Raw genomic sequence first — 16772 nt, forward strand, 5'->3', positions numbered from 1 at the left:
CTTCCATCGAGCCAATGTCTAATCCAATTAACCACCTCTCCATGTATACCTAGCGACTGAATTTTCCTAACTAACCTCCCATGCTGTGTGCATTCCTTTATGCCATGCAAAAATCGTTGGAGGTACTCAGTGGTCAGTCTGCATCTGTGGAGGGAAAGTGATAGTCAACCTTTCGGGTTGAGACCTTGCATTAGGTCTTGACCATCCTTTTGCCTCCACAGATGCTGCCTGACCCACTGAGTTTCCCCTGCTGTTTGCGTTTTGGCTCCTGATTGGAGTCAATGGGCAGAACGGACAAAACTGTTGATTCAAAAAAGGCAAAAGCAGGAGGTGTGTGTTCCATGAAAACTCTCGGTGTTGCTCCGATGTAGCGGTTTTCTTGAACTCGTGTTCCCCCGACATGGAACACCTAATGGTCCAATGCCATCCATTTTTTTTTTTTACCTAGGGAGTTCTCATCCATGGTCCTGACTGCAATTTACGTATCACCAGTGGCCGACTATAATCAAGTGCTTGCGATACTGCATGATAGCGTCTCCAAATGAGAAACAGTCTACCCCGATGCATTTCATATCATAGTCAGAGCCTTTGACCAGGCTTGTTTGAAGAAAACCCTGCCCAATTACCATCAGCATATAACCTGTAGCACCAGAGATCCCGACATAGCAAACCACTGTTATACTAAGATAAGGAATGCCTTCCATTCCCTGCCCAGACCACATTTTGGTAAATCAGATCATTTGGCTGTCCTTTTCCTACCTGCACACAGGCGGAGGCTAAAGAGCTGATCTCCAGAGATTAGGACAACAAAGAGGTGGTCACAGGAGGCAGAGGAGCACTGTTCAAGGAGAATCACTGCAGGATTGCTAAGCAGTGTTCAAGGACTCTTCTGCAGATCTGAATGAAAACACCATGGTTGTAATGGACTTTATTAAAACAGCTGTAAGCAAGTGTGCCCCCACAAAATCATCCGGAGTCTTCCCCAATCAGAAGCCCAGGATGAACCATGAGATTGGAAATCTATTGAGAGTCAGATCAGAGGCATTCAAGTGTGGTAACCAAGAAAGTTACAAGAGGTCCGGGTACAATCTCTGGAAAGCAATCTCAAGAGCAAAGTGGCAATTCCAGACCAAACTTGAATCAATGAAGGATGCTCGGCAGTTGTGGCAGTGCTTGAATCCTATTACCTCTTATGAAGTAAAATCAAGCAACAGAGAAGACAACAGGGCTTCACCGCCAGGTGAACTCAATGCCTTCTTTGACCATTAAAGAATGGAGGAACCATCACAAACTCCCACATTCCCCGATGATCCGGTGATTTCAGTTTTTGAAGCCAACGTGCGAGCAGCCTTCAAGTGGGTGAACCCACGAGACTCATCTGACCTAGATGGGGTACCTGTACTAACCAACTGGCTGGTGTGTTTACTGAGATACTTAACCTCTCACTTCGTCAGTGTGTGATACTCACCTGCTTCAAGCAGGCTTCAATTATACAAGTGCCCAAGAAGAGCATGGTGATCTGCCTCAATGACTTTTGCCCAGTAGCACTTACATCCACAGTGATGAAGTGTTTTGAGAGGTTGGTGATGAAACATATCAACTCCTGCCTCAGAAGCGACTTTGATCTGCTCCAATTTGCTAAACTGAGCAACAGGTCCACAGCAGATGCCATTTCATTAGCTCTTCACTCAACCCTGGAACATCTGCATAGCAAAGGTGCATACATAAGGATGCTGTTTATCGATTACAGCTCAGAATTCAGTACCATCATCCCCTCAAAACTAATCAATAAGCTCCAAGACCTGGGTCTCAATACCTCCTCGTGCAATTGGATCCTCAATTTTCTCACTTGCAAACGCCGGTCAGTTGAGATTGGCAGCAACATCTCCTCCACAATCTCTATCAGCACTGTTGTACCACGAGGCTGTGTGCTTAGCCCCGGTCTATCGCTTTACACTTATGACTATATGGCTATGCATAGCTCCATTGCCGTATTTAAGTTTGCTGACAACACCACTGTCAAAGGTGGCGATGAATGAGCATATAGGAAGGAGACTGAAAATCTGGCTGAGTGGTGTCATAACAACAACCTCTGACTCAATGTCAAGACCAAGGCTTCAGGAGAAGGAAACCAGAGGTCCATGAGCAAGTCCGCATCAGAGGATCAGAGGTGGAGATGGTTAGGAAATTTAAATTCCTCAGAGGACCTGTTCTGGGCCCAGCATGCAAGTGCGATTATGAAGAAATTACAGCAGCACTTCTAATTCCTTAGGAGTTTGCGGAGATTTGGCACGACATAATTGGGGTGGCACAGTCGCATACCAGTTGTCACAACACTTTACAGTATAGGTGACCAAGGTTTATTTCTCACTGCTACCTGTAAGGAGTACGTATAATTTCCTGTGACCACATGGGTTCCTCTGGGCACTCCGGTTTCCTCCCACAGACTAAAGAGGTAGGTTAACTGGTCATTGTAAATTGTCCTGTGATTAGGTTCGGATTAAAGAGGGGGATTGCTGGGCGGCGGGGCTTGAAGGACCGATTTGAGGCTGTATCTCAATAAATAAAAACAAAAGAAACTTTGACCAACTTCAATAGATGTCTACTGGAGAGCACATTGACTGGTTGAATCACAGCCTGGTATGGAAACACCAATGCCCATGAACGAAAAATCCTACAAAAAGTAGTGGATATGGCCCAGCCCATCATGGGTAAAGCCCTCCTAACCGTTGAGTAACCAGTGAAATGCTGTCGCAGGAAAGCAGCATCTGTAACCGGGGACCCCACCACCCAGGACATGTTCTGTCCTCACTGCTGCTATCAAGGCGGTGGTACAGGAGCCCCAGGACTCAAACCACCAGTTTCAAGAATAATTACTACCCCTCAACCATCAGGAGGATCTTGAACCAAAGGGGATAAATTCACTGAACTTCACTTGCCCCATCATTGAAATGTTCCCACAACCAATGGACTCACTTTCAAGGATTCTTCATCTGATGTTCTCTATATCTACTGCTTATTTATTTATTATTATTTCTTCTTTTTGTATTTGCACTGTTTGTTGTCTTCTGCACTCTGATTGAATGCCTTGTTATTATTCTACAGATTTATTGAGTATACCCATTAGAAAAATCTCAGGGTTGTATATGGTGACATATACGTACTTTGAACTTTGATTCCACTATCTGCCGTTCTTTCTGCTTTCCTTAATGTTGCCTTTCCCCCAAAGATTACTCAGCACTGAAAAAATATCCAGCAAGAAGCAAGACACTGGAATCCTTCAATCACAGGAAATACTCAGCAAGTCGAGCCATATTGTTTTTTCGCTGATGATTGTAGTTTGCCAGGGCAAAGGCCAAATTCCAAGGCTGCTTTTTGTAATGCAGCTGAAAAAAAGAAAGCTGGGTTGGGTGCGGTGGGAAGCCGAAAGGTCTGGTGCCAGGAACCCTGACTCACCAGGACAAAGTCGAAGGCAGAACCAGCGTGTGCTTTCAGTAGGCAGTGGGGAGGACAATTGCAGCTGGACTGAGAGGCTGAGCAGTGCTGGGTTCCTCCCACTGATAGTGTTCGAGGGTGTGCACGAGTATTTTCCCCCTAGCCGTGCAGCCATGCGCCTGTGCCGCCGTATCCCTTACCTCGGACGATGCCTGTCGCAGCGGTTCCGCACACCTTCCGCGGCGGAACTGCGAGCGTTCATCGTCCGCAATACGGAGCCAGTGATCGAGCACTTGAGCCCGGAGATAACCCTGCGGCTCCTAACTCCGCGCTGCCCGTTCTGGAGCCAGGCAGCCCATCTGTGGCCCTTCGGCGACCCCTACTGGGCCATTTATTGGCCGGGGGGCCAGGCGCTGTCCAGGTAGGTAGGGAGTCTAGCACAGGGCAAACTCCTATCCTGCGGCACTTTGTAACCAAACTAGCTTGCTCATATGTTGCCATTCTCTTTGAGAAGGACTGTCACAGAAAAATGCTTCTACCAAACTCTGCAAGCAGCTATATGCTGCTGACCAAGTTAACTGTGGTGTTATTGAAAGGCCGGGACGGCAGGAAGTGTCTCCAATGCTTCTCAAACCGTAGGACTCTTTACATAACAAGACCTCAATTTAAACTTAGAGCTGAAAGACTGCAGGACAAAGGGCAGATTCCAAGACTGTGCCTAGAGAATCTGTAGTATAGATGTTTGTATTCTAGGCTCTGGTCTGAAATTCGAATCCTGACGAAGGGTCTCGGCCTGAAACGTCGACTGTACCTCTTCCTAGAGATGCTGCCTGGCCTGCTGTGTTCACCAGCAATTTTGATGTGCGTTGTTCTATAAATCTCTTGCTTAGATGCACATTTTTGTTGGTTTACAGGATTTGGGAATCACTTGTATTTTATACCCCATTTCTAAACAGCTCTGATGAAGGGGATGATGAGTTGCTTCCTTGAAGTGTTGTACTGTATTTGGTGTGGTGAAGGCATTCCTACTGGGTGGGGGACTCCAAGGTACCAATGAAAGAACAGAAATATTACCCAGTGAGGATAGTATGCATTGGGGAGGGGAATTGTTGCCTGTGCCTTCAGCTCTTGGCTTTGTTGGGGGAGTTTGTGTAGTTAGGAGGTGCTGTTAGAGTAACCTAGGCAAATAACTACAATGTATTTTGAAGACAGCACATATTGCAGTCACTGTAGCAAATCATGCAAACAATAAAAAAGCAAAAAAAATGAATCCAGAGCATGAACTATAGAGACCTTGACCATGAGTTCATGGAGCTGGTTCAGGGCTGCAGCTGGTCCAGGAGCCCGATGGCTGCAGGCCACAGCCATAGAGCCAGTTCGGTGCTGAGACAAGTTAAGTCTCGCAGAGTAGTGAGCTGAACACCTCACAGCTGCGACATCTTGATCTTTTTAATCTGGGTTGGTGCTTAAATTGGTCAAACATTGGTTTGTATTTCCTGCTTGGGCCAGGGCCTTGCTACTTCAATCCGGCCCAAGTCGACTCTAGCAATGGCCACCGCAGCCGTACCTGCATTCTGGAAAGTCCAGTTTGCCAAATCCTTCAGGATACTGCGAAAACGTCAGGTTGTACAGAGGGTTTGAAAGCAAAACTCCCGAAGGGAAATTACAGGCTGTGGATTGAAATGATTGTAGGCAGAAAGATTGTAACTTATAGAATAGTTAATAGATCTGCTTGCTGCCCTGTAAAGTGTCACCAGCGCCATCTTTACCAGATCAGGGTGGATGGAGTACCACTCAGGTGGCCTGCTTGGTCCGTGATGTGTCAGACATTTTGAATGTTGTCAGAGCTGCAGTCAACCAGTCATTGGAGAGTAATTCATCACAATTCCCCTTGCCCTGCTTCCCCTCCCCCACCCCTTTATCTTTCCCTTTACTGTTTTTTCACCTGGAACTTACCAGCTTTCTCTTTCGCACCTTCCCCCCATCTTCTTTACAGGACCTCTGCCCCTTCCTTCTTCAGTCCTGACGAAGGGTTCCAGCCCGAAACGTTGACTGATCATTTCCACGGATACTGCCCGATCTGCTGAGTTCCTCCAGCGTGTTGTGATTGTTGCTTTGACCCCAGCATCTGCAGAGTATTTTGTGTTTACGATTCATCACACTTTTAACTTGTAAATGGGACAAAGACTGGTGAGTCAGGAAATGAGTTATTTGCTTCAGACTGTCTAGACTACAACATGCCATAACATCCACAGTACTTGTGTGGCTGCTGCAGAATGTTAATGGTTGAGCTGTGTCTAAGATCGCTTAAGTTTCACCTCCAGAGCACCAGTTATTTTTACACTTAAAATGCCTATTCTTGTTTCTAAACCTCTCCAATGTCCTATATCCATCCTACCTCAACTCTTATAACTTCCAGCCACACAACTTTTCAAAGATGTCTCTGATTCTGGCTGCATAGCTATCCCTGAATTTAAATGTACCACTATTTGTAGCTTTGCCTTCAGCTGCCAAGGCCCAAAGATCAAGGATCCCTCCTTAAATGTTCCTTCTCACTTTAAGAATCAACTTGAAATCTGTTTCCAGGGATTTGTGCTTCTATGTCCTTTTAAAGTATAATGACAGTCCTTGCCTCAACTAGTCCATTAGGCAATAAATTCCATGTCTTTAAAACATTATTAAGGAAACAAATTCTTTTTAAGTGTTCTCTAATCATCTGCCAATAAGTTGAAAGCCGTGCCCTCTGGCTGTTTATGTCTGATAATAGGTATGTCTTCTACTTCATAATTTCAATATGCTTATTTGAAACTTCCCACATCCTCCACTGTTCAAAGGTAAATAACTCAGCCAACTTAATCCCATTATACCTGTAATTCTTTATTCCTGGCAACCTTCTCTATCTCCCTCACATCACTTCCTTCCAGCAATGCAAAGACAAGAACTGCTCACAACACTGGCTATGACTAAACTAAGAAAAACTCGAGCGTCAGATCACTGGGTCAAGGAAACTTTACAATAAAGGAAGTTCTTTAGCTCATTGCACCGATGCTAGTCACAAAAGACTGTCTGATCCTACTGACCAGCATTGGGCTCACAGTACTGCATGTCATAACTCTTCAAGTACAGGCAGTTCTGCAAACACTAGTTCATACTGTAGGTATTAGCTGTCTCTTAAATTAGACGTTTGTAATCCAGGAGAACATGTAGACACCCTGTCTCTTTTTAAATGTGATAGGAGTTGTGACAACCACCTTTTAGGTGGTGAGTTTCAAAACATACTACTACCCTCCGAATCAAATTCTTTTTCTTCATCTCTCTTCTATCACTTATTTTAAATCTATGGATTTGTATTTTGAACCCCACCCTCAGACACGCATGTTATTTATCTACCCCACCATAATTAAAAGAAGACTCAGTTGTCTCCACTTTGATCCAGAGCCCCCTCTGTTCCGAAGAACCCCAGCACTATTTTTTCCTCAGAAGTTTATGAGGTTATAGGTAAAATAGGCATACCTGATGGTTCCTTAAGGTTGTTATAGCCAGGGTGGTAGTGGGGATAAGCTCCCACTAATTATTAAATGTTCCCAATGATGTGCAACTCATATCACCTCTAACAGCCAAGTCCAGCTCCTGGCCTTCACATGTGGCTTAGCTACTAAACCCGGTGGAACCATTTCTGCTGACAGGAAAAGGGCAAAGACGTGCTACTGGCATATTAAAACCAGTCGCTTCAGGCAGATGGGGCTCGTCAGCTGTGGTTGGCAGCTCGTCTAGGAGAAGGAAAACTTTGATCTCAAGCCTCCACTGCCTTGTGGCTATACTCTTTCACGGGGAAAGCTTTGGGAGCTGGGGTCCCTAAGGCAGTCCTACGTTAAGTTCATTGCTGACTGGCAACTCCTGCAACACCAGTGGCGTAATGGGCAGTAACTAACTGTAGACAGGGTAAATACAAGCAGGTTTTTCCACTGAGTTTGGGTGAGAATAGAACTAGAGGTCATGGATTAAATGTGAAAGGTGAAATGTTTAAGGGGAACAGGAGGAGGAACTTCTTCACCTAGAGGGTAGTGGAAGTGTGGAATGAGCTGCTCATGGAAGTAGTGGGTTCATGTAAGAGAAGTTTTGATAAAGTGCATGGATGGGAGCGGTATGGAGGGCAGTGCTCTCGGTGCGGGTCCATAGCACTAGGGAGAATAATGATTTGATTTGGACTAGATGGGCTGAAGGGCCTTTTTTCTGTGCTATAGTGCTCTATGACTATGCTGGCCTTGACAGTGATTGGTGCACAGGCTATTCAGCAAGCATGCAAATGGAGCGTGCAATGTTTTGATCTAAAACCAGTGCATTATGCCTAAACAATGGAGACTACAATGGGATGAGGGAAGATTTGGCTAGTGTAGACTGGGAACACAGGCTATATGGTGGGATGGCTGCAGTACAGTGGAAGGCTTCTAAAGAGATCTTTCACAGTGCTCAACAAAAGTATATTCCAGTTAAAAACGAGGGCGGTAAGGGTGGGGAGAGCCAGCCATGGATAACTAAGTAAATAAAGAAGGCTTCAAACTAAAAGACCCTACATACAAAGTCGCCAAGAGTAGTGGGAAACTGGAAGATTGGGAAAACTTTAGAAAGCAACAAAGAACCACTAAGTGAGGAATAAAGAAAGGGAAGCTAGATTATGAAAATAAACTAGCACAAAATATAAAAATGGATAGTAAAAAGCTTTTATAATCATATAAAGTGGAAAAGGATGACTAAAGTGAACATAGGTCCCTTGGAGGATGAGAAAGGGGAATTGAATTTGGGTACTGAGGAAATGGCAAAGGCTTTGAATGACTATTTTGTGTTGTCTTCACAGTGGAGGACACGTGTAACATGCCAAAGAGAGCTGTTATGGATGCGATGAGAGGTGAGGACCTTGATGCGATAGCTATCGCTAAAGAGGTAGTGCTGAGCAAACCTAAAGATAGATAAGTCCCCTGGTCCTGATGGAGTGTATCCCCGGATACTGAAAGAAATGACAGAAGTTATTATAGAGGTTTTGGTGATAACTTACAAAAATTCTCTGGACTCTGGGCAGGTACCGGCAGATTAGAAGACAGCGAATGTCATGCCACTGTTCAAAAAAGGATGTAGGCAAAAGGCAGGTTACTGTAGGCCAGTTAGTTTAACATCTGTAGTTGGGAAAATGCTTGAAGCTATCTTTAAAGAAGAAGTAGTGAGTGAGGCATCTGGAAAGAAATGGATCCATGAGGCAGATGCAGCGTGTGTTCAGCAAAGGCAGGTCCTGTTTGACAAACTTACTGGAGTTCTTTGAGGATATAACAAGCACGGTGGTTAGAGCGGAACAGGTGGACGTTGTTTACTTGAATTTCCAGAAGGCGTTCGATAAGGGGCCACATTAAAGACTTATGCATAGAGTTGGGAGTGATGTATTAGTATGGATAGAGGATTGGCTAACTAATTGAAAGTAGAGAGTTGGGATACGTGGGTGTTACTCTGGTTGGCAATCAGTGGTGAGTGGTGTGCTGTAGGAGTTGGTGCTGGGCCTGCAACTGTTCGTGATATACATTAACGATCTGGAAGAGGGGACCGAGTGTAGTGCATCTAAGTTTGTTGATGATACTAAATTGAATGGGAAAGCAAATTGTGCAGAAGATGCGGACAGTCTGCAGAGAGATATAGATAGGTTAATTAAATGGGCAAGGGTTTGGCAATGGAGTACAATGCGAGGTCATCCACTTTGGAAGGAAAAATGAAAGCGCAGATTATTTAAATGGTAAAAAAAATTACAGCATGCTACTGTGCAGGGGGACTTGGGAGTGCTTGTGCATGAATCACAAAAGATTGGTTTGCAGGCGCAGCAGACTATCACGAAGGCAAATGGAATGTTGGCCTTCATTGCTCGAGGGATTGAATGTAAGAGTAGGGAGGTTATGCTGCAACTGTACAGGGTACTGGTGAGGCTGCACCTGGAGTACTGCATGCAGTTCAGGTCTCCTTACTTGAGGAAGAATATATTGGCTTTGGAGGCGGTGCAGTGGAGGTTCAGCAGGTTGATTCCAGAGAGTTTGGGGGGGGGGAATTAGACTATTGGGGAGAGATTGAGTCATCTGGGATTGCACTCGTTGGAATTCAGAAGAAGAGAGATCTTATCGAAACATATAAAATTATGAAATGGATAGATAAGATAGTGGCAGGAAAGTTGTTTCCACTGGTAGGTGAGACTAGAACTAGAGGACTTGGCCTCAAGATTCGGAGGAGTAGATTTAGGACAGAGATGAGGAGCTGCTTTTCCCAGAGAGTAGTGTATCTATGGAATTCTCTGCCCAATGAAGCAGTGGAGGCTACCTCAGTGAATATATTTAAGACAAGGTTGGATAGCTTTTGCATAGTAAGGGAATTAAAGGTTATGGGGATAAGGTAGGTAGGTGGAGATGAGTTCATGGCTAGATCAGCCATGATCTCATTGAATGGCGGAGCAGGCTCAACGGACTAGATGGCCTACTCCTGCTCCTATTTCTTATGTTCTTATGAGAGCGAAGCCTATTCCTTTCTCACTTGACATATTCTCAACTGGCCTAGGCAATTTCTCCTCTCTTGGTACTTATCCTGCAGGACATAATTAAGCAAAAGTTAGGACCTAAATCTGAGGCTCCCTTATACTTCATTGGAACAACTTGCTGAATTGCCCAAGCATACTTATTTGACACCTTAGAGAACTAGTCATGTGCCAAAGTTATTACAAACAACAAAGATGAAAACACAAAAGTTAAGATGATGGGAAGAATGAGGAAATGAAAACAGGAAGTGCTGGAAAGTAGCGGGGAAGGTTTGGGTGTGCAACCTGTCTGATGAAGGGTTGCACACTTGAAGTTGCACGGTTGCTTTTTTCACAAACAGAACATTATTTGGACATGAACAGGTTTTGTTTTAACTGAAGTCCACAACTTGATTTTGTCCATAAGTCAGAAAATACACAAAATCACTTAATAGGGTAGCCATACCTCCACAGTACTGCGATGCATCAAAGACAGACTGATAAGAGAAGGGCAATTACTGAAAGTGGGGAGAGAGAGGAAACTAGTTCTGGTGTCTGTAAGGATGTAGTTTGGAGTTTAATAATATTAACAAGTGCTTGCTTTCTTGTATAGGTGTCCATAAGTGCTTGCTTTCTTGTATAGGTGTCCTTAATGCTGGCTGACTTGCTGTAGTTTTCCAGTATTTAAAATTTTTGTTGTTATAGACACCATTCTGTCACTGGTAAAAACCACTCTGCTGGTAGGCTGCAGTCCAGCCTGAACTGTCCTCAATGAAGCTTCTGCATGCTCTGTACTGCCAACTCAGAGCTATTTGCTATTAAACGTGACCCTCAACAAGACTGCTTAGCGATACGGTTTCAAACGGCATCAAGGTTTATCATCACCTGACCTGTCCATTGCCTTCACCGTAAAAATGCTTACCTCCCCTAAACTAACAAAGTGCCCCTTTAACATGTCAACAGTGAAGTGCATCAATAATGAAATAGGTCAGAATAACATTTTACAGCCTGTAATTCTATCATGCCATTTGTCTATGTCATGGTTTCACCACTGTAATTACAGTTGATCAAACCTGAATGAGTTAACAGAGTGGAGTGAGAGTGTGTGTGTGTGTGTGTGATAGAGATGAGATTACTTGCTCAATACATTGTAAAGCTGTATTTCTGTCATGTCTGCTCAGCTTATTTGTTGATAAGGAGTGGAGAGCACCAGTGCACTGAATCATAGTGCTAAGGGGATCAAAGCATTTCACCATGGTAATGATATTTTTTAATTGTCAATGCAGGAAATGAAAAGGCAAGTAATAAAATAACAGTAGAACAACTGATCCTGAATCTGCATTTCCTTTTTATTGCCCTGATTTAGGGCCTCTTACTACCTGTGATGTCATCATCATCATAATGTGCCGTGTCGTATGATGTGGGTGATCATGATCTTCCTTCTGTACCTTGATTATTCTTGGAATATCTTTCTACGGAAGTGGTTTGCCTTCTGGGCTGGGTCTTTGCAAGACGGATGACCCCAGACGGATACTCTTCAGAGATTGTTTGCCTGGCGTTAGTGGTCGCGTAACCAGGACTTGTGATATGCACTAGCTGCCCATAGGACCATCCACCACCTGCTCCCATGGCTCCACATGAGCCTGATTGGGGATTAAGCAGGTGCTACACCTCGCCCAAGGGTGACCTGCAGGTTAGCAGAGGGAAGAAGCACCTTACGTCTCCTTTGGTAGAGAATGTCTCTCCACCCCGCCACCCATATCTCTGTTGTATATGTACCAAATAGGTAGAAGTTAGGCCAATGTAATTTAATATTGAAAAATATATATTTTAGTAACATTCTAAAGAAGACCTAATTTTACAGTGATTGGAGGTAAGTATAAGGGGATGTCAGAAGTAAGTTCTTTTACACACAGTGTGGTGGGTGCATGGAATGACCCTGCCAGGGGTGATGTTAGATGAGAATGCATTAGGGACATTTAAGATTCTCTTAGGCACATGGATGATATAAAAATGGAAGGCTATGTAGGAGGGAAGAGTTAGATTGATCTTAGAATAGTTTATCAGGTTGGTACAACATCATTGGCCAAAGAGCCGATACTGTAAATTTGGAGGACAATTATAGCAAGAGGTAAAAAGAGAAATAGCTAAAAAAAAACACTCAGTGAGCAAGGCTGGAAAAAGAGTTAATGTTTCAGGTCAAAGATCCTTTATGAAACTACCAGTTGAGTACCTTCACTTGATTAACTGTTGTGGTTCAAGAAATAGGCCCATCACCACTTCCACAAAGGGAGCCACAGATGGCCAGTTAATGCAAGTCTTTTGAATGTTGCTTGGAAGATGAGAAAAATTTGCTTCCACATAATAACGTATGAATTAGGAGCAGGAATTGCCTAGCTGACCCTTTGGGCCTGCTCTGCCTTTTATCAACATCTAGCTGATCTCCTTCAGCTCTGTTTTCCTGTACTATCATTTAATATCCAGAAAACTATTGACCTATGGCAGAGTTTCTGCAATCTTCCAAGGTAGAGATTCACCATGCTCTGAAGAACTTTCCCCTGCATCTCAGTCATAATTTGTCTACTCTTTATTATGAGAGAGTGATCCTCTGGTTCTAAACTCTCCAGCCAGGGTAAACTTACCCTCATATCTTTTGAGCACTATAAATTTTCAGTGAAATGACTCTCATTCTTCTAAACTCTAGAGACCGAAAGTCTAGTCCAGTCAGACTTGCATCATACAACAAACTCATCATCCCAGACAGTGATGTGGTTAATCAACATTGCAATCTTTATGGTAATATAAAGACAAAACTGTATACAATACTCCAGATGCAGCCTCACAAAGGTATTAATTAATTGGAGTACAACCTCTTCACACTGTACAGATTATACCATTCCTAATTCCTTATTTCACATGAATGTTGGCTTTCACTAAACTTGAACACTAACTACCACCACTTGAATACTCTGCTTTTCGATCTTGTGCACCACAGTGGATGATATTTTTTCCACATAATCTTGCATCTGCCATGCTTTTGCTTCCGCTCACTTAGCTTGTGAATATCCTCTTGAAGGTTTCTACATCCTCCTCCCTACACACAATCCCACATGATGCCCTTCTTGGATTTCTCACTTCATATTCGTGGGTAATGTTGCAGCTCTATAAAACCCTTCTCAGACTACTCTTGAAATATTGTGTTCAGTTTTGGTCACCTCATGATAAGAAAAATGTGTAAGCTTTAAAGAGGGTGCAGGGGAGATTTACCGGGATGCTGCCTAGATTAGAGAGCGGGTCTTATGAGGATAGGTTAAGCAAGTTAGGTCTTATCTGTTTGGAGTGAAGGAGGATGAGAGGTTTTTTGGTAGAGGTGTACAAAATGTTAAATGGGCAGCCAGTGCCGTTTTCCCAGGAAAGCAATGCCTAATACGAGAGTATGTGATTTTAAGGTGCTAGGAGGATGTTAGAGGTAGGTTTTTCACAAATGTGTTAAGTGCAAGGAATGCACTGCCAGAGGTGATGGTAGAGGTAGATACATTAAAGAGATTTTAGAGACTCTTAGATAGGCACATAGACGATAGGAAAATGGAGGGCCTTGTGGGATGAAAGGGTTAGATTGGTCTTAGAGTAGTTTAAAACATCAGCACAACATCGTGGGCCAGAGGGCCTGTATTGTTCTATGTTCTTTTCCAATTCTTTTACTATTCAGTGCTTCACTACAATCAGTGAGGGGGAAAAATAAGTATCAGAAATGGGAGTATAGGAATTTGTCCTTGTATCTTTCCTGCTATTCAAAATGACCACGGGTGATCATTGGCATTTCACCTTGTTTTTGTATAAGGCAAAATATTCTCTCTGGTTACGGTCTTCAGGGGCAGATCTAGGGTTTACTGTTAATTCCCACTCAAGCCTTTGGCCTGTGTTATGTGTCTGTGACTTGTGAAATCAAAATTACTTCCTGTAACATTAGCCCTGTTGCATTTTATTGATTATTCCTGCATTGCTGAAAGGCATTTCTGAGCAATGTCACAGAAAATCGGACAAAGCAAAGGTAAATTCTTCATTCTGTTTTGCTGAAGACCTAGTGACAACAGTAAACAGGTACTATACTATTAAAAGACAAGGGCAGAATTGATTTGTTTGTTCAGATTTCCCTTGAAATAAAAAAAAAATTCCCTTTAATTTTCCTGCTTAGTTGAGAAATACCTCTCCATGTTTTCAAGTATAATTTAGTTAATTATGTCTATTTGAGAATGCTCTTTAGACTATATAGAAAACCACAATAACAACTATTATTAATACAAATAGTAATTAATCATTATTATATGTATATATAATCTAAAGAGAATTATGTCAAGGAAGTGAGTGATTTTCTCGTAGACACAATCAAGGAAAGCATACGCTCAGTGGCCACTTTAATAGGTACACATGTACATTCGCTTGTCAACCAATAATGTGGATACAGCTCATTTCATGAAAACATACAGACGTGGTCAAGAGGTTCGTTCAGTTATTGTTCAGACCAAACATCAGACAGGGGAAGAAATGTGATCTAAGTGACTTTGACCGTGGAATAATTGTTGGTGCCAGATAGGGCGATTTGAGTGTCTCAGAAACTGCTGATGTGGGATTTTGATGCACAACAGTCTGTAGAGTTTATAGAGAGTAGTGTGAAAAACAAAAAACCTCCAGTAATTGGCAGTCCTCAGGGTGAAAATGCCTTTTTAATGAGAAATGTCAGAGGAGAATGTCCAGACTGGTTCAAACTGACAGTAACTCAAATAACCATGTTACATTAGTGATATTCAGAAGAACATCTCTGAGCAAACATGTTGAACCTTGAAGATGCAGCAGCAGAAGACCACTACCATATGCTCAGTGGCCACTTTATTAGGTACAGGAGGCGGCCACTGAGTGTATATGTGAACGGTGGCAACTGTTAGTCTCGCGAGACCATGGATCTGCGCCTGGAAAATCTTGCTTCAGACTGTGTTAGAGCAGTGTGTTAAGAGTGTATATGTATGCATGTATAATTTATTGAAAAAATAGGCAACTAACATTTAGGTAACATCATTGGTATCTCTGGACATTCAAAAGTACTTCACAGCTTGTGTAGGGGAAGAACACTCCTGTTTCTCTTGGGACAAAGGCCAACTTCTTACATTGCTTCCCAACAGCCCTTCATTCAAAGTCTGATCCAAACCATCTGTTGCTGTTTACGTTTTATGATCAAGTCTCCAGAACCAATCAGTGAACCTACAACCGTAGCTTCCGACTCAGTGATGATGGTGTTGCAGCTGAACTATGTTGTACTTGTGATAGAGGAAAGGTTCTCCAGTTTATTCCGAAGATGGTTAGATTATCAGAGAGATTAAGACCGAGCTTGTATTTTGAAGAATTTAAAAACTGAGGGGAGATTTCATTGAAATCTACAAAATTCTTCAGCTGATCAGGGAATCAGAATCAGGTTTGTTATCACTGACATGTTGTGCAGTGCAATATAAAAATACTATAAGTTACAATAAGAAATATAAAAAATTAATAGTTTGTGCAAAAAAGTAAGGGGGCATTCATAATCCATTCAGAAATCTGACGGCAAAGGGGAAGAAGCTGTCCCTAAGATGATGAGTGTGTGTGGAATTGCTATTTCACTGAGCTGGAGTGCTTAGAACAGGGATCACAGATTCAAAATAAGGTGTTGGCTGAGAGAAGAAACTTTTTCACTTTTGTGGGTGAATTTTTGAAAATTCTCTAATGCAGAGGGCTGTGGAGTCTCTATATCTCAGTATATTCAAAACAGATCTATCATTTTTCAGACTTTAGGAGAATCAAGGAATATGGGGTTATGCAGTAAAGTGGTTCTGGGCTAAAAAGTTGACTGCAATCTGACTAAATGCTGGAACACACAACGGGCTGAATGACCAATTGCTGCTTCTAATTCTTATGTGTATCAACCTGTATGCAAAGTAGTAAAATACATGAACACTATTAATGATCACTGTCTCAACAGCCCAATTGGTTAGAGAATTATAAAGATTCACTACTATGTACTCTAGGTGAAAAGATGTCTTCTATCTCTGTTCTGAATCAGTTCTATCTATGTCCTGTCAGCTTCCTTAAGTATTTTCAATTCATCAAAGAGTCGTGCTGTATAGAAATTTGCTCACTGGGTCCACCTAACTATCAAGTACTCATCTATAGTAATTATACTTACCACTTACTTCGTCGATGGCCTTCTACGCCTTACCAATCAAAGTGCTCATCTAGATACTTCTGAAATGTTATGAGAATCTTTACCTCCACTATCCTCTCAGGCAGTGAATTCCAAATTCCAAAGACCCTTCCGGTGAAAAAATTCTTCTTTAAATCTCCTCTAAACTTCTTAATCCAAACCCATTACATATGTTTGCTGCTTATGGACACCCTGCTATGGAGAAAGGTTTACTAATTACCCTACTTATGCCTCTCAAAATTGTATACACCTCTATCAGGTCCCCACCCAGCCTTTTTCACTCCAAGAAAATCAAAACCAAATCTCTCTTCATAACTACGCAACTGTGCTTCTCTTCTAACCATGAATGGAATGGTAGGGTAGCAGTTAGTGTAACACTTTACAGCACCAGCGATCTGGGTTTAATTCCCACCACTGTCTCCAAGTCATTTGTACAGTCTTCCCCATGACCTCATGAGTTTCCTCTAGGTACTCCAGTTTCCTCCCACATTCCAAAAATGTACTGCAGGTTAGGGTTATTAAGTTGTGGGCATGCTATGTTGGTGCTGAAAGCATGGTGAAATTTGC

General features: G+C 42.8%; 1 protein-coding gene across 1 annotated transcript in view; it reads left to right on the top strand.

Annotated features, from left to right (window-relative positions):
* The first annotated feature begins 3571 nt into the window (after positions 1-3571).
* Positions 3572-16772, top strand: part of etfbkmt (electron transfer flavoprotein subunit beta lysine methyltransferase) — a 35315-nt gene continuing 22114 nt past the window's right edge. The window contains exon 1 of the mRNA XM_072267997.1: positions 3572-3856. Within this exon, the coding sequence (XP_072124098.1) occupies positions 3609-3856 (248 nt within the window). The 5' untranslated portion in view covers positions 3572-3608. The remainder of the gene's footprint in view (positions 3857-16772) is intronic.

The sequence above is a fragment of the Mobula birostris genome, chromosome 9 (genome assembly GCF_030028105.1).
Source record: "Mobula birostris isolate sMobBir1 chromosome 9, sMobBir1.hap1, whole genome shotgun sequence".
Taxonomy (NCBI): domain Eukaryota; kingdom Metazoa; phylum Chordata; class Chondrichthyes; order Myliobatiformes; family Myliobatidae; genus Mobula; species Mobula birostris.